The 27,578-nt window shown below is 39.5% G+C and overlaps 1 protein-coding gene across 2 annotated transcripts; it reads left to right on the top strand.

Moving 5' to 3' along the window:
* Nucleotides 1-27,578, top strand: LOC143274579 (signal peptide peptidase-like 3). 2 transcript variants are annotated; one of them, XR_013053289.1, is made up of 15 exons: nt 1-223; nt 1,054-1,112; nt 2,258-2,335; nt 2,853-2,935; nt 4,303-4,422; nt 5,534-5,612; nt 11,301-11,413; nt 13,085-13,191; nt 14,698-14,769; nt 16,820-16,908; nt 17,489-17,534; nt 18,512-18,662; nt 20,308-20,417; nt 21,201-21,992; nt 22,450-27,578. XR_013053289.1 is itself a non-coding variant. In XM_076578429.1 (14 exons), the coding sequence occupies exons 2-14, from the start codon at nt 1,075-1,077 to the stop codon at nt 21,267-21,269; spliced, it is 1,155 nt and encodes a 384-aa protein (XP_076434544.1). In that variant the 5' UTR covers nt 1-223; nt 1,054-1,074; the 3' UTR covers nt 21,270-27,578. The 2 variants fall into 2 exon arrangements, 1 of the variants encoding a protein (XP_076434544.1); XM_076578429.1 differs by having other exon boundaries at nt 21,201-27,578.

Here is a 27,578-nt window from a genome sequence, read left to right as displayed (position 1 = left end):
ACGGTGAAAATGGTTGGCCTGGGTCATATGTAAACAAAAACTGTGCTTCAGTATTGTGCTTACGATTTGGTTTATGTGCGGTGGTCATTGCAATCGCGAACGTATACAGAATCTTCATGATTGAGTAGTTAATTTCTTTCACGCATCGCAGCGAAACTGCAGACACCCCGGAGTACCATTTGCATGGAATGAACCAAAGTCGGGCATTTTTAACAAACCTGAGGTTCGTAGAATGTTGTCGAAAAAAGCATCACCTATTATTTTTTCTTCTGATCGACGTTTGGCTTTTAGTGAGTAGTCTACTTATGAAACCAACCTTTGCAATTAAAGACGTACGCTCGTTTTTGATGTATCATGTTCTTGTTTTTGAAATGAGAGGTTTGTGGGCAACAACAGAAATAGGTCATGTTTTTGACTAGTTTTTGGTAGGCCTAGTCGGACGTACACTCGTTCAGTGGCAGGATTTGACCGCACAGGCCATAACCTGGTATTGAGGTCAGTACAGGTGGGGGGTGTGTTGCATATCTACCCAAATTGTTATAGATCACCGTTAGTTCCCGACTACTTTAATTGTGGCTAAACAACTCAACGTCAGTTTTTTGAGAGACCTATGCTTAAATTTTATTCAGTCAGCCTCAGTATCTCATTATCAGGATATAGTCACTATATCATATGGGCATCTGGCAGATCAGTTATGTGCAACTATAGCATGCGTAAAATTGTGTGCGGTCACCATAGTATGCATATTTGTGCACGTGTGTGTGTGTGTGTGTGTGATTCTCTCTCTCTCTCTCTCTCTCTCTCTCTCTCTCTCTCTCTCTCTCTCTCTCTCTCTGTGGTCTTAAGTTAAATGACATCTTTCCACTTGGAGTGAATCAGTGATATTGGGGAAAACAAAGGTGTGGAGTTTCTCTGTGTGGTCTTCAGTTTAGTTTACATCTTTCCTTTTAAGTGATATAGGCTGAAAGCAAAGGTGAGTGAGTGTCTCTCTCTCTCTCTCTCTCTCTCTCTCTCTCTCTGTGTGTGATATGTTTTGTTTGATTCATTTTGCAGAACATATTCACTGAATCAATCATGGGGGAAGAACAGCTGACTGAAACTGCAACAGTTTCGTAAGTACACTTTGATGTGACACTGGAAGATTGTGTTTTAGTAGTATGCTGTGACGATTGTCAGTTCAAATTAAAAAGAAAATAGTAACAAATTTCTTTGCACACACTTTCTGCGCAAAACAGTTACCCCGGGCGTTTCTGCAGAAAGCTCATTCATGATTTTTGTTGTTGTCTTTTTGTACTGTTGTCTTTTTGTACTCACCTATTCTTTTGATCTTAACAGAAACCACAGCTCTCAAGTGCATTGTAAAACTTCCTGACAGCTGTATGCCAGTCCAAATCCAGCTTTATCAGTTTGTGTCTTTTTATTCAGTTTAAAATGCTGTTATAATCTTTTGATATGGTAAAATGACTATTTATTTGAAAATCATTTATTGCTTAGAAATCTTAAAAAAAGAAAAAGAAAAAAAAGAAGACTTTGAAAATTGTGTCTGATTTGATTCACAGAGAGAGCCAGTCTGTATGACTCAGTGACTGAGTGAGTGATGTTTTGTTGACATGTCAAATCTGAGAAGACAATTAACAGCCGATATCACCTTCAAATTGTGCAGTGGACAATGGTATTTAATTATGTTTAGATGAGTTTATGAATTTGTTTGGCAATGATATTGACCTTTATTATCACACTTTTGTCCCACAGTGCTCAGCAAAAAGTTACATATGCATGAGAAGAAAAACAGTCAGTGCCGGCAAAGGTTTCACTCATAGTTATAAATCAGCAGAAGCTGGCCTCATTAATTACAACGAAAAAAGAAAAAAAAAAACCAGCAACAGAGGATCTTGAAATTGAAGATCTATGTAGCACAATGAGCTCAGACCCAGAAACATAAAATGAATGGAAGTGAGGGTGAAGAAAGTGACAGTCTCACCTTTGACAAGAAATTTGTCAGCTCTTTGCTGTTGGTTTGGAGCAGACAAGAAAGAAATCAAAATCAAAATTGAAACTGTTTATTTATTTATATTTTTTAATGAAGGAAAAGGAATAAGCACTTAATGGCTTGTTTTCAACCGGCTGTCACAAAGAAAATCTATCGATTGGTCTAAGTGAATATTACAAGAAAAATAAAAGGGAAAAAAGTAAAAGAAAGATTATATATTATGTGTAAGTAGTTTTGTTGTAATAACAGTTTGTTTTGCTGTTTCAGTGCCTACGCCATAATGGATTCATCCAGGATCTCCACCTTCGTCATCTCCATTCTACTCATTGTCTATGGCAGCTTCAGGTATGCTCTGCTGTGCATGTAGTACACGTTTTTATATATATATATTTTTTATTTTTGATTAAAAAAACCCCAAAAAACAGGTACCATTTAGGTTGGAATGTTATCGACTGTTTAAGACATCTGTTCAAATATTAAATAATTCACACTTGCATGCACCCACTTGCTTGCAAACATGTGTACGGATCCATGGAAGCACATGGAAATAGTTTTCCAGAATGGCAGAAAACAACGAAACCTCATTGATTCAGGAGGTGTTTTTCTATAAAGGTTTGAAATATGATTTTGAGGCATGCATGTTATCTGCGAACGCTTATTATTTATTAAAAAAAAAAAAAAAGAAGAAAAGAAAAAAAAAAGCCCCTTGTCTAATTTGAACTATGGAAGGTTGTTTTCATTTTTTAAACTCAGTTTAGACCATGCCTTTAAGAGACAGAGAGAGAGAGAGAGAGAGAGAGAGAGAGAGATGGGCATTAAAATTGCAAGTTCAGCACAGGAACATGTCTCTTTTTCCCCCCAGGTCGTTGAACATCGAAAGAGAGAACAAAGAGAAGGAGAAGGAAAACAAGGAGAAGCCAGCTGGATCATCTGATAGCGAGACTGGTGAGGCAATCAGTGCATTTTTGAAAAACTGGTTTTCATTTAATTTTACTGTTCACATTATATTTCTACTAATGCCTTGGGGTGTGTGTGTGTGTGTGTGTGTGTGAGTGTGTGTGTGTTTGTGGTGTGTGTGTGTGTTTGTGTGTTTGTGGTGTGTGTGTGTGTGTTTGTGAGTGTGTGTGTTAGTAGTCTTCAGTTTTTATGCCTTTCCACCTTAAGTGATAGACAGACAAGAAAATAAAGAACGGGCAGGGGGGAGGCATAGAGGCAGATGTGTGTGTGTGTGTGTGTGTGTGTGTGTGTGTGTGTGTGTGTGTGTGTGAAGGTTAAAAAATACATATTTATAACAATATAAGCAAAGTGGTAGAAAAATCTAATATCAGTTTGATCAAACAAGTTTCTTGACATGAGTTCAGTTGGTCTACACATCAAACCTTCTACTATAGTTGTTTGTGTGTGTGTGTGTGTGTGTGTGTGTGTGTGTGTGTGTGACTGTGCATGTGTGTGACTCTGTGTTTTAGTGTGTATGTGTATATTGTGCGTAATATATGAGAAAGTGTGTGTGTGTGTGTGCGCGTGTGTGTGTGTGACAGTGTGTTGGTCTTTGTGGCTGTGTGTGTACAGGGGGGAGGGAGAGGGGGAGGGGTGGGGGGAATTGGGGTGGGGGTGGGGGGGATTGGGGGGATGTAAGTGTGTTTGTTGTGTGTGTGTGTGTTCTTGTATGTGTTTGTACTTGTGTACATGTGAGAGGTGGCTCAGTGTGTGTGTGTGTGTGTGTGTGTGTGTGTGTGTGTGTGTGTGTATGTGTGTTTGTACATGTGTTTGTAGATGTGTATTTGTATTGTATACATGGTGTGTATATGTGTGTGTGTGTATGTGTGTGTGTAAAACAGTATATCACTATATGTACAAATATAGATATGTATATATTATATATTAGATGATAAAAAAACATATATACATGTATATATATGTGTGTGTGTGAGAGAGTGTGTGTGTGTGTGTGAATGTGTGTGTGTGTGTGCATGTTTGTGCATATGCATATGTTTCTTTCTTTCTTTTCTTTAGTTTAATGGCTTTTCACTGGTAAGTGATATTAGATGGGGGGAGAATGGGGGTGTAGGGGTTGTACATCTGTGTGCACACATAGGGGTTGGGGTGTGGGAATGGGGCGATGGGTGTGTGTGCATGCACATGTGTTTGTGTGCTTGTGTGTGTGTGTGTGTGTCTGTGCATGTGTGTGCGCATGTGCTTGTGTGTGTGTGTGTGTGTGTGTGTAAGTGTGTGTGGCCAGGGACAGACGAACGACAGGAGAGTGATGGTATACATGTGATGTATACGTGTCTGTGAACTTTGTGTGTTGTCAGAGATGCAGACGATCGACACCTGTCAAGCCCTACTGTTGCCAGTTGGGGCCTCAGCCTCTCTCCTCATCATGTTCCTCTTCTTTGACTCCCTGCAGCTGATCTTCGCCATCTTCACCGCCAGTGAGTGGGTCGCTCAGAGCACTCGCCGTTCAATACATCTTTATTCATCCATTTGGAAATTAATTGTGCATACATCTATAGGCTCGTCACTCCCCCCATAATATCTCGGCCCATATCCAAGTCCAGCACACACACACACATGCTTACAGTTACACATACACACACACACACACACACACACACACACAACGTGAGAAAGGTTGGACAAATGATGGAAGAGCTGTATATCTAAAGCATAATACATACAAGCAAGCAATACCAGACAGTGGCTTCATTTCCACACACACCTTTAATCACCCTCCCCTCCACACACACACACACACACACACACTTACACAAACAAAAGATGAAGAAAAAGAATTACTGTAAGAGAAAAAAAGAAAAAAAAGTCTGCAATTACAAGCCACCATTGTGAAGTGGTAAGCATCGTGGACTGACGTTTGGTGTCATATACCGTATAGGAGGATATAGGTTTCAGCCTCAAGTGGGTGTTTTTTTTTTTTTTTTTTTTTTTTTTTTTTTTTTTTTTTTGCTCTTGGCAGGCTTGCTTGCCTGAATGGGATGATGGTGATGGTCATTCACTTCACAGATACGGCTTTTTGCATTATTGCTGAGATTCCCTGATCAACGCTGCTGCACGTGTTGAGATTTCCTAACCAACACTGCAAGTGTCTGTGTGTCTGTGTCTTTTTTTTTTTTATGCCTGTCAGGATGTGTGATGAAAGGATACAGCCATGTCATAAATCCTGTACTTGAGGGGTCTCCATAGCAGCAGCATGGTCATCATTCATCAACATAGCATCATTTCCATATTGGTGGCGAGTTCCTGTCAGAGGCATGGTGTTGGCAGGTTCATAGGGGACTGTTATTTTTTGGTGGGATGTGGTTGTGGTTGTCACTTTTGGGGGTGGGGGGGAATGTGTGTGTGTGTGTGTGTGTGTGTGTGTGTGTGTGCTTGAGTGTATGTGTGTATTTGCATATCTGTGTGTGCCTGTGTTTTTGTGTGTGATATGTATGTTTGTGTGTGTGTGTGTGAGTGTGTGTGTGTGTGTGTGTGTAATTACTCACACACATGTATATATCTGATTCAATGTACTTTTGTGTGTTTCAGTCCTGGCTACGGTGGCCTTTGCTTTCCTGTTGTTACCAATGTGTCAGTATCTGATCCAGCCCTGTGCCGGGCCTCAAAAGTAAGTTCCAGATGTGCTGTGGAGGGTAGGTAGTGGTATCAGTGGTTATTCTCAGAAGTTTACAGTATTTGCTGTTTTGTGAAATTTCTTTATTATATCCATAGGTATTGTATTCAGGTAAAAATGACATTGATTTTCAAGATACATAGTAACACATAGTAATAGAATATATATATAGTCTCTCACGCATCGGTCTCTACAGTCACAGGCGACGCTGCTTGGTCCAAGCAGACAGCCCAGTTAGACATTAGGTTGGATATACTCTATCCATGGTCAGCCATGACCAAAGGAGGTCTACTACTACTACACATGTATATTATATATATGAGTTGCGACTCGCAAATACAGAAGTAGAAGGTAGGAAGATGAATGACATAAACAGATATAAATAAAGATGAAACATTTTGGGCTTAGTTGTAAAACAAAAGTGAATTCTTTGTAGAAGTGAAGAAGTTATAAGCTGATGAAAAAATAGAAGAAAAAGTGAAGAATTAAATGCCATCTCTGACAAAGAATTCTGCTGACACGGATTTCATGGGTGGCGGAGAACACGGAAACGCGACACAATATGGGAATGTTTTATGTGTGCCGGATGAAAGTTCATGTTTGTTTTTTGTTTCCCCTTGCCATGTTCCTTGTACTGTGCGAGATAAGCGCACATGACATCAGGTTGAAAATTGTCACTTCTGTCTCTCTCTCTCTCTGTCTGTCTTCGCCTGTCCCCCTCCCCTCTCTCCCCCCCCCCCAACCCATTTCTGTCTCTCTCTCTCCTCACACACTCTCTACATCTCTCTATTAAGGAAATGTGTGTTCTGGTCAAAAGAAAAGCATAATGATAATTGTAACGAAAGGCACTTTTCACTCGCGAGCAATCAATTTATTGCTGCGTCTGCTTGCGATGGTAAAGTATATTGTCAGATGTATGTGTAAATGTAACTATATGTCGATTTTTATATCAAATATTTTTGTATGCATGTTTGAATGTTTGCTGGATCCATTTGACATTTTGTCTCAAAGATATTCTTGTGATAAGCATGTGCTCTTTGTCGTCGGTTCAGTTGATGAACCTAGTGGGTTGTTTGATCAATGTACTGATTGTTTTATGCAATATGGATAGTTCTTTATCAATTGTTTCAGTTAATTGTCAGGGCCTGAACAATAGTCAAAAAAGAAGAGATGTGTTTCATTATTTAAAAAATAAACAATATTCGATCTATTTTTTGCAAGATACACATTTTGAAAAAAATATGGAATGTTATATTCTTTCTGAGTGGGGTTATCAAGCTTACTTCGCAAGCCATGCATCTAACGCAAGAGGAGTTGCTATTCTATTTAATAACAATTTTGAATTCAAGGTAAAAAACGTTTATAGGGGTGATGGGGGAAACAGTATTATGATACTGGCCGAAATTAAGCAAAATGACTTTCTGTTTGTAAATGTGTATGGTCCAAATAGAGATGACCCGGAATTCTATGATATTTTAAGCGAAAAAATTAAAGATTTCAATGTCAGTAATGTAATAATTGGTGGAGATTTTAATTTAGTACTCGACCCATCTAGAGACTATAATAACTATAGAAACGTTAACAACCCAAAGGCTAGAGAGATAGTAGAAAAAATGATTAGCGGATTAGAATTGAACGATATCTGGAGGGATCTAAATCAAGATGTTCACAGATACACATGGAGAAGAACTAATCCATTTCAACAAGCTAGGTTGGATTTTTTTCTCATTTCAGATCAAGTAGTTTCTTTCGTTGAAGATGCAGATATTGATTACGGATATAGAACTGACCACTCAATGATCTTGTTAAGGCTAAAATTTGATAACAAATGTAAACGGAACACGTTTTGGAAATTCAACTCCTCATTATTAAAAGATAAGGGTTATTTAGACGAAATTAATGAAGAGATAAAAAAGGTTAAAGAGGAATATGCAGTTAGCCCGTATTTAAGAGAGGCAGTGGATACTATTCCAGTTCAAGACTTACAGTTGTCAGTACCTGATGATCTATTCCTAGACTTTCTATTAATGAAGATTAGATCAAGGACTATTTCTTATGCAACAATGAAGAAAAGGAAAACAAACGAAGAGGAGAATACTTTACAACAAGACATTCAGCAACTAGAAAAGCTAGAAGTAAAAAGTAAGGAAGATGTTATGAATATAGAAGCTAAGAAGGAACGATTGAGAGTTATTCGGGAGAAAAGAATAGAGGGAGTAATTTTAAGATCAAGGGCAAGATGGATAGCAGATGGGGAAAAAGTAACTAAATATTTCTGTAATTTAGAAAAACGTCATTATATAAGCAAGAATATGGCTAGATTAAATGATACACATGGCAATGTTCTAAATAACCAAAAAGAAATTCTGAAAGAAGTCCAAGGTTTCTATGAAAATTTGTATAAAACTTCAAACGTTGAAGACTGCGAAATTAACGAACTTATAAAAGATATTCCATGTTTAGATGTTGATGAAGCACATGATTTAGAGGGCGATATTACGTTTGAAGAGGCTAGTTTAGTACTAAAAGATATGAAAAACAATAAGAGTCCTGGTACAGATGGTTTCACGGCAGAATTTTTTAAGTGTTTTTGGAGCAGAATAGGTGATTTTGTTGTAAGGTCATTAAACACTTGTTTTAGAAAAGGTCAACTTTCTTGCGTTCAAAAACAAGGAATAATTGTATGTATCCCTAAAGGAGACAAACCTAGAAACTTCATCAAGAACTGGAGGCCAATATCACTGTTAAATATCGTATATAAAATCGGATCGTCATGTATAGCCAACCGTATAAAAACTGTCTTGCCCAAACTTATTGCAGAAGACCAAACTGGCTTTATCAGGAATAGATATATAGGTGACAATATAAGGTTGATTTATGACACAATAGCTTACTTAGAAGAGCACAATCTACCTGGACTTTTGTTAAATATCGATTTTGAGAAGGCTTTCGATTCAGTTGGTTGGAATTTTATGTTTAAAGTATTAAAAGCATTTGGTTTCCAAAATGGGATATGTAAATGGATAGAAACATTTTATAATAATATCAGATCCTGTGTTCTTGTAAATGGGCAAGTCTCTAGCTGGTTTAGTGTAGAACGGGGATGTAGACAGGGAGACCCACTATCACCATACCTTTTTGTTTTGTGTGTTGAAATATTAGCAATAATGACACGAGAAAATGAAGATGTACGTGGTATAACGATCAACAATATGGAACACAAACTTTCTCAATACGCAGATGATACTGAATTTCTTTTAGCAGGTGACAAAAAATCATTTGAGACATGCATGCATATAGTGGACACGTTTGGGCGTAAATCAGGCCTACATATGAATTTTGGAAAAACAAGTGCAATTTGGCTGGGAAGTAGTAAAAATTCTAATATTCGGTATATGGAGCATCTAGGGATAGAATGGAATCCACCAAAATTTAGAATTCTAGGAATCTGGTTTACAAATGATTTACAAAACTGTGCAAATATGAACTACTCTGAAAAATTAGCAGATGTTATACAATTATTTAGAGTATGGATAAGAAGGCAAATAACACCCCTTGGACGAATAGCTGTTCTAAAATCATTAATTTTGTCTAAACTGACTCATTTGTGGATTTTACTGCCTAACCCACCTGACAATTTTTTTCGCATTTTACAAAATCACTGTTATAGTTTTGTATGGAACAAAAAGAATGATAAGATAAATAGAAAAACTGCGCATAAAAGTATCAGAAATGGTGGTCTGGGATTACCGGAATTAAAAACCTATGCATCCTCTCTAAAATTGACTTGGATACGGAAAGTGGGTAAAACGCATCATAAATGGAAAAACATTGCCATGGCTAATTTTCCTGTGCTGAATGATATCCATAAATACGGGCCAGAAATAACATTATCTTTCGCTCAAACAAATATTTTTTGGACAGATGTATTTAATGCATACAAAGAATTTTTCTATAAAATAGATTGCAATACCTCTGCTGAGCTTCTGGCAGAACCAGTATTTTATAATCGAAGAATACAAATAGGGAAAACATTTATTCGGGGAAAAACATGGATAGATAAAGGTATATACTGTATTGCACATTTTTTGCTTGAAAATGGACATTTTATTTCTTACGAAGAATTCAAACGAAAATATAATGTCGACATCAATTTTCTTACTTTTGCTGGTTACATATCGGCAGTAAAAGAGTACATTCAAAAGAAGAACATAACCATAGATAATGATCAATGCTTAAATATGTCTATAATTTTCAAGAAATTGATGTCCATATGTAAAGGTTCCAAGCTTTATTATGACATACTTATAGACAATGGTGTTCATCCACAGTGTTGTTCAAAATGGGATGAAAAACTCAACATTGTTCATGACTGGAGAAAATGTTTTTTGTACATTTGTAAGATTCCAGATGTTAAACTGAAATGGTTTCAGATCAGAATTGTGCACAGATGCCTTGGGACAAATGTTATACTTAAAGAGATGGGTGTACTTAACAATGACCTGTGTAGTTTTTGCAACACAATGAAAGATAGTATTAGACACATGTTTTGGCAGTGTACAACCATCCAACGTTTCTGGCAAGAATTAATGGATCTGGTTAACGAAAGATGCCCAAATGCTCAAAATTTGCGATTAACTGAACCATTAGTCATACTTGGACATGACAAAAATATAGTCACTGATCCCACTTTTTATTTCATTTTGTTGCTGGCTAAACAATACTTGCACCAACGCAAGATGAACAGCACTGAACCTGTTCTGCAGGGTTTCATAAAAAAATTGGAATACAGATATACAGTTGAAGAATATATAGCTAGGAAAAACTTTCTTTATAATGATTTTATCAGCAAATGGTCTCCATATAAATCCTTGTTTTTTAATACAAATTGAAATAAGAATATATATATTGTCACACAGTTCTGATATTGTTATTACTATATTTTGTATCTTACTATGCAATTTAAAGTATGGCCACATATGTGTCATTTATTGTGAGGTTGACAACCTACAATTTATCAGACTCCTTCGACTGTGCCCGGCGACCTTATATTTGATCTTGATTCATTGATCTTTGCCAGCATGTTCTTGTGGCTGTGTTATTATTACTATTATTATTAGTAGTAGTACTTCTTTTTGTTTCTCTGTGTGTGTGTTTAACAATGTAAAAATTGAATAAAAATGTTTGAAAAAAAAAAAAAAAAAAAAAAAAAAAAAAAATTCTGCTGACTGGTACATGGGCATTCCTTGACTTTTATTGTATGACTTTATTTATTGGCTCTTGTGTGTAAGCAGGGCGAGTTTATGTAATAAGTGTGATTCGGTTGTCTGTGTACATGCGTGTGTAGTGCGTGTGTGTGTGTGTGTGTCCATGGTAAACTAAAACTTAAACACATTCATTTTCTCTGGAAATACTTTGTCAACATCAAATTTGGAATGAACATAGGAAACATAGGAAAAAAAAAAAAATTCCCACAGATACCAATTACATGGTGCAAGTGTTCGATATTCAACTTTTTTTTTTTCATTAACATTTGTATAGCCTCTGGATTTGCAAGATTTTTTTTTTTTTTTTTTTTGGTTGTTCCATGTTTGTTGTCAAACTAGCATTTGGGTTGCCAGTAGTAATTGTTTAGTTAATTTACTGTATTAAAACAGCTGGTTTTTTTTGTTTTTGTTGCAGAATCTCATTAGGACCATGTGGGCGTGTTACAGCAGCAGAAATCATGTCCTTCTGTTTGTCCTTGATGATCGTGTGTGTGTGGATAATGACTGGTCACTGGTTACTGATGGATGGTAAGCACTAATAGTATTAATGATATTGAATGAGTGAATGGCATTTGTATAGCCCATGTCTCTAAGTTAAGGTAGACTCAAAGTCGCAGCACTATGAAATTCAAGGAACTTCTCCTCCACACATGCAACCTTCAGCAGACCGTGTGTGTGGACCTAACCATAAGCATGGTCATACTCTCGATCGGGTGATTGAGAGACCCAGTGATTGAGTTCACCGATCTTCTGAAGTCAGTCATGACTTAGAGTCTGTGTGTGTCATTTTGTGTGTGGTTAGTGTCCTTGGCATGGACCTTCCCTTCTCTGTGACAGTGTACGGCAGTGTTCGTTTGTGCAATGGACAGAGCAGCTGTTGGCAATGGCCTGAGATCAGTTCTTGCGTGCTTGCATGGCTGACCAGTACAACACTGCCCTTCAGGCACTACTGGACATGCATGCCCCAGCCCCTTGCCTCTCGTTGCTGGGTGTCATCCGGGAAAAATTTCTTGTCCGTTGTTCGGGTTTCTTGGAGATGAACTGGTGTAAAATGGGAGGTAACTACCAAGGGAGGCTATTTGCCGCAACTTCTTTCGATTTCTCTGCATAGCGGACTAGTAGTTTGGACAGGACAGAAATCCAGACCCCTGCCGGAGTCTGCACCAGTGGGTCACGGTAAGTATTTACTTAAACATAATTTTAGGAAGAAAATTTCCTTTTAACTCTTTCCGGATGAAGGAATGCTCACGCATTCCTACACAAAACGTATTCGGATTCAGACGAAGGAATGGAATAGCATTCTTCGAAAGTAATATTCCATCACGCACTGTACACGTGATTTTGTGATTAGCCAAGCAGAGTGCGCTATTCTGGGTCACTCCACAATCGAACAGTATGATTGGTCAGCCTGGGATGTGTGGCCTGTCTTGCACACACACTGACAAAGTCACTGACTGGTCGTCTGCTCGTGTACCAGCCTGTTAGCAAAGCGGGCTCTTCTCAGAATGTTTTGAAGCGAACAAGGCAGCGATATTTTAGGGTTGCCAAAGTACTTGAAATGCTACAAACTGAAGGGTCGGACATTAAAGAGGTGGATGATGACGCAGAAGAAAGCAAATTTAATGCAGAAAGTGAGCATGGGTATGGTGATTTCGGGGTGAAAAATTGGCAGTATTTTCTACATATGGCAAAACTGTAAAAATAAGATGAGAAATTTGATTATTTTATATGTACTAGCTCAACACGTAATAAACCAGTTCTGAAAGTTTCATTTTCTTACACAGTATTTTGTATTTTTTGTAATTTTTTTCCAAACCCTTACAAATGGGCCGTCTGTGGGGAAAAGCAAGGGAGAAAACTTGTCGTCCTGAGTGAGTTAATGGACACATACGAGTGTGTGCACTTGACTGAAGCCTGAGTGGACGACACAGGAGAAAAATGATGAGAGTTTAAGGCAGCCGTCATTTGGCTCCTACCGAAGTAGGCAGCGTTTCGTGCAAATGACTTTAACATGCTATAGGCGCTATATAACTATCAGTACAACTACTACTGATGATAATTTGAGCAAAATGATAATGATCATGATATTATTATTGAAGATGATGAGAATGATGATAATACTGGTGATGGATGATGATGATGACATGATAATAACAGCAACAATGACAATGATAACAATAAGGATGATAAATGTTCCAGCACTAGGAATGGGTCTGTGTGTGGCCTTCATTGCCCTGGTACGACTGCCCAGCCTCAAAGTGTCCACAATGCTGCTGTTGGGACTGCTCGTCTACGATGTCTTCTGGGTATGTAGGGTGTGTGTGTGTGTGTGTGAGTGTGTGTGTTTGAGTGTGTGTGTGTGTGTGTGTGTGTGTGTGTGAGTGTGTGTGTGTGTGTGTGTGTGTGTGTGTGTGTGTGTGTGTGTGAGTGTGTGTGTGTGTGTGTGTGTGTGTGTGTGTGCGTGAGTGTGTGTGTGTGTGTGTGTGTGTGTGTGTCTCCTTCCTTTACAGTCAGTTGTGTCCGACTGTGACCGTCACGACAGCAGAGGAGGCAACTGCTGTCCCACTATCTGGACTATGAAAATCGTGGGGAGTGTCTTGCCCAAGTTACATCCCCACTCTCTCGACGGGCGCAATAGCCGAGTGGTTAAAGCATTGGACTTTCAATCTGAGGGTCCCGGGTGCGAATCACGGTGACGGCACCTGGTGGGTAAAGGGTGGAGATTTTTATGATCTCCCAGGTCAACACATGTGCAGACCTGCTAGTGCCTGAACCCCCTTCGTGTGCATATGCAAGCAGAAGATAAAATACGCATGTTAAAGATCCTGTAATCCATGTCGGCGTTCGGTGGGTTATGGAAGCAAGAACATACCCAGCATGCACACCCCCGAAAGAGGAGTATGGCTGCATACATGGCGGGGTAAAAACGGTCATACACGTAAAAGCCCACTCGTGTGCATACGAGTGAACGTGGGGGTTGCAGCCCACGAAAGAAGAAGAAGATCCCCACTCTCTCAGCCAAGAGGGCTTTAGGACTGTCACCATTAGGATGATTCCCAAAGGCCAAGTAGCCGCTAAGGCTGCAGCACAAAGAGCCAGAGCAGTCTTTGCCTCTTAAGTCATAGTCTTTCACAAAAGACTTTAGCTGTAAATGAATTCCCATTGCAGTGGAGAAACCATTGATCATACAGGTCTCACTTTGCTGTTGGCCCAGCTGTAAGCTCATATAATGATAACAATAATGATAGCACACACACACACACACACACACACACATACACACATACACACACACTGTTGTACTGATAAAAGGTGGCACATGTGTGTTGGTTTTTTTTTCAAAAAAAGAAAAAAAAGAAGAATCCTCAAAAAACAAAAACAACCCCCACTCCCCCCAAAAAAAAAACAACCAACAACAAACTTTTTTTTCGACATGCCCTGATTCAGTAAATGAAAAGTTGTATGCTTTTTCTTGTATGGGTGATTTATTCCATAATTGCTATTGATTACAATGACATAGTTATGGAATGCCGGGTATTGGATTGGTCTTGAATATACACTATAATGATAACAAATTTGTTTGATGAGGGAAGTGGAGTAAGCATTATGCTTCTTTGCATCCAGCCCTCAGGGCAAAAAGGAGAAGATGAATTGTCAAAACAATTATGAGTAAAATGCGTTCTTACTATTATCATTATTTTTATTTTTTATTTTATTATATACTTGATTATGATTGTAATCATCATCATTGTCATTATTATTGTTATTATTATTATTATTATTTTTAGCATGATGTGGTTTGTCGGACACAGGTGTTCTTTTCGTCCTACATCTTCAGTACCAATGTGATGGTCAAAGTGGCCACCAGACCTGCTGAAAACCCGGTCAGTGCACACACAGTATGATAATTATTATAGTAATAACCATGATATAAAAAAACAACAACAAAAAAACAAACAAAACATAAATGATATTTATACAGCACATTAAAACCTCCCCCTCTTTCTCCACCTTGCTCAAACACTTGGGAGCACGCATACAAAGAGTCATGCATACACAGTTTGTACACATGCAAGCACTCACACGCATGCATGCCCAACACGCACGCATGCACAATATTCTTTCACTCTCAGATACACACACACACACACACACACACACACACACATGCAGGCATGCATGCAAACAGATGTGCGACACAGGACATAATTATTTTTTTGTGTACGTAGCTGCGTGGTCACACATGCACACATTCTGACATGAACGTGTACACATGAGTGCTACAAAGCCACACATTGTCACACAGAAATAGCCCTGACATAATTATATTATCACAGTGCAGTATTAGTGCTTGTCTCCCATCCAGGTTCCAGTCCCACTCTGGTCAGTATTTTCTCCCCCTCCACTTGTCTGGACCTCAAGTGGTGGTCTGGACGCTAGTCATTCTAATGAGGTGATGAAATAAGGCATTGTTGCATGTGCTAGTCATTCTAATGAGGTGATGAAATAAGGCATTGTTGCATGCATTGAGCGCATGTGAAAGAACCTATGGCTAAAAAGAAATAAGTATAAGAATAAAAGGATTGTCTCTGGCCAAAAAAAAAAAGTGAAGATAAATACTCTTTGATAGGAAAACAAATACACTTGCAGGCTGAAAAAAATAAAGAAGAAAAAAAAAAGAACAAAAAAAGAACAGGGTGGCACTGCACTGAAGCAACCTGCTGTTCACGGGGAGAGCAGCCAAGATTTCACTAAGAAATCTTTTTATTTTTTGTTTATTATCACAGTTTTTTTTTTTTTTTAATGATGTATTTATTGGAAAACCAGCATCACCAAATGCTTGCAAAAAAATGAGAACATTGTTTTGAAAATCAGCTCAAATTGAAAAACGTTTTTTATTTTATTTTTTTTAAATTACAAGAAAGATACTAGATATAAAATTAGATAATTTTGAAAGATTAGAATTGATTATTGTTTCCTTGTGACAAATTCTGTGCTAATGAATATGGGAGTGTTAACAGATAACATGTAATTTTTTGTAAAAAATGAAAAAAAGACAATTATTTTGGACAGAGTTTTTACGATACTGAGAAATGAGAAACACTGAGAAATGAATAGAATACAGTACAGTACAGCGCAGTATTTGCATTTGTATTTGTATTACTCTTTTCTGTCAAAACAGATTTCTCTGTGTGAAATTTGGGCTGCTTACCCCAGGGAGAGTGTGTTGCTACACTGACAGCGCGACCTTTTTTTTTTTCTTTTTTCCTTTTTTAATAGTTTTTTTTAAGTCTGCCTGCATTCTTATTTGTTTTCCTATCGAAGTGGATTTTTCTACAGAATTTCGCCAGAGACAAACAACCCTTTTGTTGCCGTGGGTTCTTTTGCGTGCGCTAAATGCATGCTGCATACGAGACCTCGGTTTATTATCTCATCCGAATGGCTAGCGTCCAGACCACAGCTCAAGGTCCAGTGGAGGGGGAGAAGATACTGGGGACTGCTGGTGTGTGCACAACACAACACAACACAACAAAAGACGACACACAACACAACACAATATAACACACAACACACAGCACAACACAGCACAGCACAGCACAACATAACACAACACAACAAAAAACACAACACAACACAATATAACACACAACACACAGCACAACACAGCACAACACACAGCACAACACAACACAACAAAAGACACAACACAACACAACACAATATAACACACAACACACAGCACAACACAACACAGCACAACACAACAAAAAACACAACACAACATAACACACAACACAACAACACAACACAACACAACACAACACAGCTCAGCTCAGCTCAGCTCAGCTCAGCTCAGCACAGCACAGCACAGCACAGCTCAGCTCAGCTCAGCTCAGCTCAGCTCAACAACATAACGCAGTGTGGCCCTTTCAGGTGGGTATCTTTGCCAAGAAGCTTCACCTCACCGGCCTTGTCAGGGAGGCTCCCAAGTTGTCTCTACCTGCAAAACTGGTCTTCCCCAGGTAAGTTCAGAGCTAATTAATTTAAATCCTGTGGCGCTAGCCAGCGGGACAGAGGGGAGGTTACCTACTTCCGGGAGGTTATCGGCCGTAGTTTCGTTTTCTCCGCATAGTCGGATAGTAGTTTGCACAGGACAGGAATGTCAGACCCCTGCCGGAGTCTGCACTAGTTGGGTCATGGTAAGTATGTTAATTAAACGTAATTTTAGATAGAAAATTTCCTTTTGATATCCCTTCAAGTATTTTGTTTGAGTTGTTTGAGAAGCTTTGCTCAGGGATCAGACGTCAAACAGGTTGCAGACTTATCAGATACTGATTTGCATTCTCTTCTCTCTTTATCAAGTTAATGTATTTTGTTGTTGTTTTATTTGATTGTTTGGTTTGGTTATTATTTTGTGAAAGTGTCAGTAGAGTTTGTGTGTGTGTAGAAAATACCGGTGCTTTGATTAACAAGATTTAACCCTTGATAAATACCTTTATAATGCTGCTGTTGTTGATGATGACAGTGATGATCATGATGATGGTGATGATTTTTTTGGTTTGTTTTTTGTACTGACAGTGCTCACTGTCTTGTATTTTGCAGCTCACAGTCCACTGGTAACTTCAACATGCTGGGTTTGGGTGACATTGTAAGTAGATGTGAAAGTGTGTGTGTGTGTGTGTGTGTGTGTGTTTGAAAAAAAAAAAGTGTGTGTGTGTGTGTGTGTCTTTGCACATATACATTTGCATGTGTATGTTTTGTGTACGTGTGTGTGTGTGTTTATGTGTGTGTGTTTGCAAATATTAATTTGTGTGTGTATGTTTTGTGTGTGTGTGTGTGTGTGTGTGTGCGCGCATAAAAGTTCAGATAATTAGAAGAAATAAAGTGGATAGCCAAGTATCCAGACTTCTTCAAACACTCACACATACACACAAGTGCGCGTGCACACACGCATTTGTACACACACACATGCACACGCAAACACACACACACTCTGTCAGACACACACACACACACACACACAGACACACACACTTCTCTACCTCTGACCATCTTCATCATGCATGCATGCACACACACACACACACTCACGCACACATGCATGCACGCACACACGCACATAAATACACATGTAGATACATGCATCCCAACACATACTCACACCCACCATCATCTCCATCAATCCACACCCACATGCACCCACACATACACCCATATGTCATACACCTCACCCACACCCAAACCTACACACTGCCGCCACTCCACACACCTCCTCACTCACACATGCACCCACACATACACACACATCCATACACCCCACGCCCTCTCTCACACATGCATCCACACATACACACACATCTGTACACCAACCCCCACACGCCCCCTCACTCAGACATGCACCCACACATACACACACATCCATACACCCACCCCCACACGCTCCTCACCCACACATACACACACATCCATACACCTCACCCACACCCACGCCCACATACTGCCGCCACCCCCACACGCCCCCTGACTCACCCTTTCCCCCCCCCCCCACCCCCCCCCACACACACACATGCATGTTGGTGGCCACCTACCACCACCACTGACACGGTCCGTGTGTCCCTGCCCCAGGTGATGCCAGGTCTGTTGCTGTGCTTCGTGCTGCGCTACGACACCTACAAGAAATCCCAGGTCACCTCCGCAGAGGCCGGAGTGCCGCCCCCGCCACACTACGTCCAGAGGGTGTCCTACTTCCACTGCTCCCTCATTGGCTACTTCTTGGGTGAGGCGCTTGTCACAGGTTAAAGTCCCCCAGGGTCTTTGTACTTCCAGTAGGCAGAGGTGCCAGCTGTGTACGATTTCTCCGCGTTTTGTTAAGCTCGATTAAAGGTTTGATCCGCTGTTGTGCCAACGTAGAAATTGCTCCTACGAGTTCATTTTCGACTACATTGCATGGTCATATGCTTTCCTGTCGTAACATTACCTCTAGACCACTTCCTCGATAACAAGGCCAGGGCAGTCGCTTCTAACCTTGGTCTCCCATGATGATGCTCAGCTGATTGCTGATACAGTGTTCTTGAGGGTGTTGGTTCTATTCTCGGTCTTTCTCCCAAGTTTGACTGGAAAACCAAACTGAGTGTCTAGTCATTGGGATGAGACGATAATGTCGGGGGTGCACAGTCCCTCACATAAAACTCCCGACCACCACCACACCTGCCTGCACAGAGGCACACGGTTACTGATACTCCAGCACATAATCATTCCATGGCTGCTTCATCAAGAACAGCTGTGTTTTAGTTTTCATGTGCCTGTGTACTGATCTCAAACCCAGTAATGTTCAGGTAACGGAAACAGTCGAAGGGAAGTAACCCTGTTGTTGGGTTCAAGGTTCATCCCAGGGAGGAAGTGATGTCAGTGTTTATCCTTCCTTTGAATTACGCCTGGCGTCAGTTAATGTGTCCCTTTTTATGTAAGGAAGTTCTTGAAGTTGAGTACTCGCACCCAGACTCTGCTATCCACTGTGATTCATGAACTGCCATACGAGGTAATAATAATGATGATAATAATAATAAGAAGAAGAAAATGAATAAATGAATTATAATAGCAATAATGAAGACGATGATAATAATGATAATGATAATCTCTTGACTGCTTGGGTAAAAAGAACAGTAGAAAGAGATGTTTCAAGCCATGAATCAATATCTAGAACAGTCGGTTTTTCTGAGAAAATGGTCTGGAGAGATATATCACTCCTGATCAAAATATATGAATTTTCAGCCTTCTGAAGGTATTTCCCTTCTTCTGATGATGCCATCAGTGACACCACTATGTGCGTGAGTGCTACACCCTGAGGCTGTCAAGCGGTTTTAATTAATTATAGATAATAATACCAGAAGACAGGCACAAAAAAGTATCCGTACCAATGTGCAGTCCGCTTTCGTGGTGGACTTTTCATCACTCGCAGAGCGAGAAGTAGGTCGTATGACAACATGCGCAGCCCACCACTGTAACTGGCTCCTCTGGGTGTGCACTGCTTTTCTTCAGACAACTTTTCGGCAGAGTTTATAAATGGATCAGTTCGAACATGTAAAAGCAGGTATATGGCAAGAAACACACTCAAAGTGAACATAAGAAAGACCGAAGCAAATAATGGGTGTAATTATAAAACCAAATAATTCTTGAAAACTTGCAAAAAAAATAGTCACTGAAAATGTTCAAAATCCTTTCGACAGAACAGCGATTTCCACGATGAATTTTTTTGCCTTTCGGTGACCTGGAAAAAAAAAGAAAAAAAAGAAATGGAGACGCGCATGCACACGCAGTTCTCTCTAAAAAATAGCCAGGGAACCCCAACGGAAATCCTGCGAAAAGCAGGCCTGCCCACCCTCCCTAATGAATCTTGGTGTGTGTTGTTGGCTGTGGTGCAGGGTTGCTGACGGCCACAGTGTCATCAGAGGTGTTCAGAGCCGCCCAGCCTGCCCTGTTGTACCTGGTACCCTTCACCCTGCTGCCCCTGCTTACCATGGCTTACCTCAAGGTAAATACCCCCAGCCTCTCCTTACCATGGCTTACCTCAAGGTATGTACCCCAGCCCCTCCTTGCCATGGCTTACCTCAAGGTAAATATCCCCCTTTCCCCCTCTCCCTACCATGGCTTAACTCAAGGTAGATATACCACCCCTGTCTGTACCATGACTTACCTCAAGGTAAATACCACCCCTCTACTTACCACAGCTTACCTCAAGGTAAATACACCATCCCTCTTCGTACCATGGCTTACCTCAAAGTAAATACCCCACCCCTCTCCTTACCTTGGCTTACCTCAAGGTAAATACCACCCCTCTCTGTACCATGGCTTACCTCAAAGTAAATACCCCACCCCTCTCCTTTCCTTGGCTTACCTCAAGGTAAATACCACCCTTCTACTTGCCATGGCTTACCTCAAGGTAACTATGCCACCTTGATTACCATGGCTTACCTCAAGGTAGATATACCACCCTGATTACCATGACTTACCTCAAGGTGAATACCACCCTGCTACTCCTGCTTACATCGGCTTACCTCAAAGAAAATACCAACTCCGACCGTCCTAAAACCCTCTTGGCCGAGAGAGTGGGGATGTATCTTGGGCAAGACACTCTGCACTATAGTCAAATTCTAGCACAGATAGTCGTGGACAGCAGTTGCCTCCTCTGCTGTTCTGATAGTCATAGATTTTTCTGTGGCGGTGTAATGAGACGTGTGTGTGTGTGTGTGTGTGTGCATGTGTGTGTGTGTCTGTGTGTGTGTGTGTGCATGTGTGTGTGTGTGTGTGTGCGCAGGGGGACCTGAGGAGGATGTGGCACGAACCGTTCATCCAGAACGTGCCCGCCAAACATGTGGACGTCTAGCCGACTGTTGGCAGTCTCAGTGTTTTGGTCCCAAGGCAACAACATGCCCCCCGCCCCTCTCTCCCCTGACCTCCTACCCTGTGGAACACTCACACAGTATGGTCTGGGAGTCTGGCTGTTCCAGAAAAAGAAACAAACAAGAGTTTGAAGCATTTCCTGATGATGGACAGAATCCTCAAGGGCTGCTCCTTGTGTTGTGATTTGTTTCTTACTTCTTTTCTGGGTTTTTCGTGGATGTTCATGGTCTCCAAAACGGATTTGTTCTTTATACATTGAGCAGGCGTGTCGGGGCGGTTTGGGGGGGTTTGGGGGCAGTGATAAGATTCTGGGGAAAAAACACGTCTTCATTGTGTTACTGCCTTCCTGCCTCCCTCCTGCCCCTTATCAACTGCTTCTTCCAGATGTTATCAACATCATCACCATCTTCATCGCCACCTTCACCAGGTGTTGACCGTGGTGTTCTTGGGGGGAAATGTCTTGAGTTCATCAAGGCTTTGGCTAATTAGACACCATCATCATCACCACCAGATAATGACGACCACAGTCCTCATGGGAGATGTCTGAGTTCATCAAGGCACTGTTCAGTTCAACATTCATCATCACATATTTATCAAAAAGTTTCCAGAGCTACCTGTTGACGGAAGCATTATGTCCTGCTCCTTGATGAGTGGTGTGATGGGTTCTCCTTCCAAGGCCCAACCAGTGCATGGGTGTTATGTGAAGGTTAGGCACTTTCTTTTCGTATTTATTATTGTTGTTGTTATTATGTTTTTCAGTTTTTTCAGTCTTCAGTAGCTCAGGGAGGCGTCACTGCGTTCGGACAAATCCATATACGCTACACCACATCTGCCAAGCAGATGCCTGACCAGCAGTGTAACCCAACTCGCTTAGTCAGGCCTTGAGGAAAAAAAAGAAAAAAAGAAAAGTTTGCATAAATAAATAAATAATAACTATGATATAAAAAAAGGTAGTAGTGATGAAAATTATAATAAAATAATAATAATAATAATAGATAAATAAATAAATAAATAAGACAAAAAAAATTATTATGATTATCATTATTGATAATATTATCATTATTATTATTATTATTATTATTATTATTATTTTATATTATTAATGAGAATGTTTGTTTATTCATTTACTTACGTCTGTTTCACTAACTCATTCTACTCCACAGCTACATGCCTGCTACAACTCCCCAGGATCAGCACTACATGTGACCACTGCAATAAAAGAAAAAAAAAAGGGGTTGGGGGGGGTTATTAAAGCGACAAAAATCTAGTGGAGAAAATGTTGCTTCAAAGCTGTCAAAACAAAGCTTCGTTCTTATTTATCCAAAATTCAGAAAAAGTGGTTCAGTTTAGAAAGCCGACTGCGTACCAAACAAGAAGGAATGAAATTAGAATGGTGTGTTGGGTACAAGAATACCTGTCCCCGGTCTCGAGGGGAAGTAATCGTGGTACAAGTTAACTCCTACCTGGAGTAAAATGAGTTGATGGACAATATGTGCGGTGCAGCACATGTGGATCGGACCGCACGCTTGGACACCACCTTGAAACTGGACAGTGGACTTTGTGCTTTGTGGGGGTGGTGGTGAATGGTGGGAGTGGAGAGGAGGAGGGGGAGGGAGGGAGGGAGGGAGTTGGGGTGGTAGAACAATGATGATGATGATGGTGATCAGGTTGTTGGTTTGCTGTCTTCGTTTTGAGCTCGCATTGTATGGGAGGAAGTCGTTATGATAACTTTGCTTCAGTTCAAAACGTGACCCTGTGTTTATGATGGATAACACATCTTCATTTTGGCTTCACATCACATCGGTGGAAGTCGTTCTGATAACATTGTTTCAGTTCAAAACGTGACCCTATGTTTATGATGGATAACACATCTTCATTTTGGCTTCACATCACATTGAAGGAAGTCATTATGATAACATTGTTTCAGTTCAAAACATGACCCTGTGTTTATGATGGATAATACATCTTCATTTTGGCTTCACATCACATTGAAGGAAGTCGTTATGATAACATTGTTTCAGTTCAAAACGTGACCCTATGTTTATGATGGATAACACATCTTCATTTTGGCTTCGCATCACATTGAAGGAAGTCGTTACAATAACATTGTTTCAGTGCAAAAAAAAAAAAACAAAAAGAAAAAAAAAAGAAAGGGATTCTTTGTTTATGATGGATAAAAGTTATGATGATATTGATTCAGTGCAAAATATGACCCCCCCCCCCACCCCCCCCCTTTTTTTTTGTTGTTGTTGTTTTTCTGTTTTGTTATGTGAGCGAAAACATAGTTTAATTTCTTCTGGTGCTTCCACCCTTTTTCAGTGGGAGTGGGAATGAATCCGTCAGAATACTTTTTGTGCATGACACCACGAAAATGGGATTCTTAATTTCACGTCTCAAGAATATAACACACTAATCATGATTATTAGGGAGGGAGAGGAACCCCCTTTTTTTTTTTTACGATGAATAACATTCTTTGTTTTGACCTCACATTGCATTGGATGACGTCGTTATGATGATTTTGTTTCAGTGCCCTGTCCGTTTGTTCCCCTTGTTTTTTTGAATGAATGACCATCTTTTGTTTTGACCTGACATTGCTTTTTTTCCCTGGCTGGACGAGGTCATCATGATATTGTTGTTTCAGTGCAGCACAGGACTCTTTCTTTGTTTATGATGATTTACTGAAGTTTGAACTGTAACCTACGGGAGAGGGGATGGAAACATGCTGGATGGATTTCTGATGTTTTGTGTGGGACACCGGGGCAGGGAAGGGGTGGGGCGGTTGGTTTAAATAAACTTTAATTATTCAACAATACACATGATTACAATGCATTGAATGACAAAAGAGCATCAACAAGCTTAAAGCTTATACTGTGCTCACAGCGTTGCACTTCAATTTTATCATGACGGCAGATGAACCATATTATGACTTGTATGAAATAACATGCATAAAGAGTAAGTAATGAAATAATGAAATAAAACAAATAAACAAACAGTACATAATATAGTAAAATAATGCTAATATCAATATTAACATGAGATTAAATTTATTATCACCAAAGTAATTGGCCTAATAGAAGAAAAACACGAAGAAGAAGAAGAAAATTTAGAAGAATGGAGGGTAAGGTGGTGGAGGAGGGGGAACAGAGGGGAGAGGAGAAATTCTAACAGATCATTGGCCAATCCATTCACCTTGAATATTTGGTCAGTCAAAAAAAAAAAAATTCAACATATATTTTACGAATAGAATCATGTTGTACTCTTTCTTCACAATACTTTCTAAGCTAAAATCTATTTGAATCGGAGATAAACTGGTGGACAGTTTGAAATATGAATATATTTGTATGATTTTGGAGAACAGGATCTCCATGCAACAGAATTTTAACGTGAATGTAGTTTGGAGATAAATTTAAGATTGTGTTTGCCCGAGCCATTTGAAAGTCTTGACAAAAAAATAAATAATGAGTGGGTGGGGCGGTTCAACAACTTGAAGGGTAATGTCATCAGCATTACTGATAGACTGATTTCTTTTGATGTGGACAGCTCAGATTTCTTTATGGCATCAAAAAGGAGGGCTTGGTGGGGTTTTGGAGGGAGGGTGGTGTGGGTTGGTGGGGGTGGGGGTGGGGGTAGGGGTGTGTGTGTGTCTTCATTGACTTGAAGGGTGATGTCATCAGCATTACCGATGGACTTCTTTGATACTGACGGGTTGTGTTCTGTTCTGAGAACAGCGAGAAACTACAGATCCTTGTCTGTTGTATCGTATTGTACTGTCAGAATGAATTTCACACAGGGAAATAATGTTGTGATGAAACAGTAATACAATACAATAGAATACAATGCAATCCAATACAATACAATACTATACAATAAAACAGTCATTATCTGTTGTTGAAACCAAAAAAAAAAAAAAAAAAAAAAAAAGAATTTGTGGAACCCAAACTGTAACAGTCGCAGTTTGATGAAAACCAGCATTGTTTTTTTGTTTGTTTTTTAATTTTTATGTTTGCTTTTCTTTTTTGTAACCCTACCATTTATTTATTTATTTATTTATTTATTTTTTTTTATTTCACTGTTATTTTCAGGGATAAAGAGGGCTAATTAGTTGATCACTAAATTGGTGGTCTACCCTCCCTGATGGAAATGGTGGTGGGTGAGTTGTGTTTTGTTTCCAAAAGTATCAGTATCAATATCAGTAACTCAGGGAGGCGTCACTGCATTCGGACAAATCCATATACGCTACACCGCATATGCCAAGCAGATGCCTGACCAGCAGCGTAACCCAACGCGCTTAGTCAGGCCTTGAGGAAAAAAAAAAGAAAAGTAAATGAATATATATATATATATATAGAGAGAGAGAGAGAGAGAGAGAATATATTAATAATAATAATCGTCTGATGTTTGATGTATGTCTGTGCTATAGTGTTCCAGTACTTAAAGTATTTCTCTTCAATGTAAGATTTTTGTCTCTTTTTAATCACTTCATTCTCCACCCCCTCCCACCCCTCCCCTTTTTTTTTTTTCTTTTTTTTTTTCCTTTTTGTTCTCTTTTAGGTAGTTTCTATTCACCAGTTTTGGATTGGGGAATATTTTTTTTCTTTCATTGGTCTGTCTTTTTCTTGGGGTGCTTAATCTTGGGGGGGAAAAAGGTTTCTTGATGTGTGTGTGTGTGTGTGTGTGTGTGTGTGATTTTCCTATTCTTTTGAGTTGTGATTTTAATTAAATGAACATTCTCACTACCCTTCCTCTTGTATGTGTGTGTACATGATCATCAGAATGTGAATGTATTCATATTCATGCATATTTTGTAATTGGGTATGTTCTTTTGTATGTGTGTTTGTGTGCATACATATGTGCATGCATATGTGTGTGTGAGTTTGTGTGAGAGAGAGAGAGAGAGAGAGAGAGAGTGTGTGTGCGCGTGAGTGTGATTTGAAAAAGAACAATAACATTTAATTGTTATGAAACCTGAGAAGGTTATTAGACAAAAAGCAAGCAGTTAAATGCTCTGGGATAAATGTGTGACTGGGTGTGTTAGTGTATGTGTGAGTGGGTGTGTGCACATGTGAGTGTGTGTGTGTGTGTGTGTGATTGTGTATGTGGGGCTGGGGGCGGGGGACTGGGGGGCGGGCTTGAGTTACAGACTGAAATTGTAGCCTGTTCATTCACTGGAATTTATTAAAGTTTTTTTTTTTGTGTATATGTGTGTGTATTATATGTATGTGTGTGTGTGTGGATGTGGGTGTGTGCTGTATCTCTTAATTGGCCTGTTGATAACGTCTGCAGACAGAGAAAGAGAGCGAGAGAGAGAGAGAGAGAGAGATTATAGCTGTATGGTTATGCTCACTAACCTCTGCTTTTCCATTGATGGTGTGGGGGGTATGCTTCTAATGTGTGGATAAAAAAGTTTGACTGACAGATGTGTGTATGTTGTGGAAAAGAAAATTGCGAGTGTACGAGTGTGTGTTCGGTAAATTAGTAAGCCAGCCATTGTACATACTACATATTTACTAAGTATCAGAGTTGAAGGTAAAACACGATTAAAAAAAAAAAAAAAAAAAAATTAAAAAAAGGGACCAGCATTTTTGTTGTTGTCTTTGGTTAGGATGAAAAGGGGGTACTTCCGTGACATAAAACCTTTGCAAAATTGCTCTTGTTTCATTGTAAGGAAAAGCAACAACAACAATGACAACAACAATAAAAACCCAAAACAAAGGAAAAAAACTTTTGTCTTGCACACACACACACACACACACACACACATATATATATATATATACTCATTCACATGAACGAACATAAAATGTCCACATTTACACTCTTATCACGAACATTTTCTTTCCCATGTATGCATGCTTTTCATAAAGATGCGCATAATCATCAACATGTACTCATGTACTCCACCAGACTGGATCCATAGACACAGGAGCCTTACACACACGTAAGCACATTCACACTGTATGAACCTCCCTTCAATTCGCACCACAGTGGTTCATATTTTGTGGGTAACATTGATTTATCGATCTATTTGCTGACAGCTGAATGACTTATTGAACATAATCAACTTGCGAATGCACATTTAAAAAAAAATTGTTCAGAATGATAATGGTGAACTTGACCCTAATTCTGTAATTGATAATGAAATTGTCAGTTTTTTCGGGTATTTTTTTTTCATTGTTTTTATTTATTTTTTTATTTTTTGGTTTGTTTTTTCTACATTTATTTAGACCCATGGCTTGGTTTGATGGAATTTTTTGTATGTTTTGATTTTTATTGTAATAAAGTGATGAATTGA

The sequence above is a fragment of the Babylonia areolata genome, chromosome 29 (genome assembly GCF_041734735.1).
Source record: "Babylonia areolata isolate BAREFJ2019XMU chromosome 29, ASM4173473v1, whole genome shotgun sequence".
Taxonomy (NCBI): Eukaryota; Metazoa; Mollusca; class Gastropoda; order Neogastropoda; family Buccinidae; genus Babylonia; species Babylonia areolata.
This window is presented reverse-complemented; position numbering and strand designations above follow the sequence as displayed.

Coding starts and splice junctions, on each gene's coding strand:
- LOC143274579 (XM_076578429.1), top strand. CDS start 1,075: ATGGGGGAAGAACAGCTGACTGAAACTGCAACAGTTTC. Junction 1,113..2,257: donor ACTGAAACTGCAACAGTTTC/GTAAGTACACTT, acceptor TTGCTGTTTCAG/TGCCTACGCCATAATGGATT. Junction 2,936..4,302: donor ATCATCTGATAGCGAGACTG/GTGAGGCAATCA, acceptor GTGTGTTGTCAG/AGATGCAGACGATCGACACC.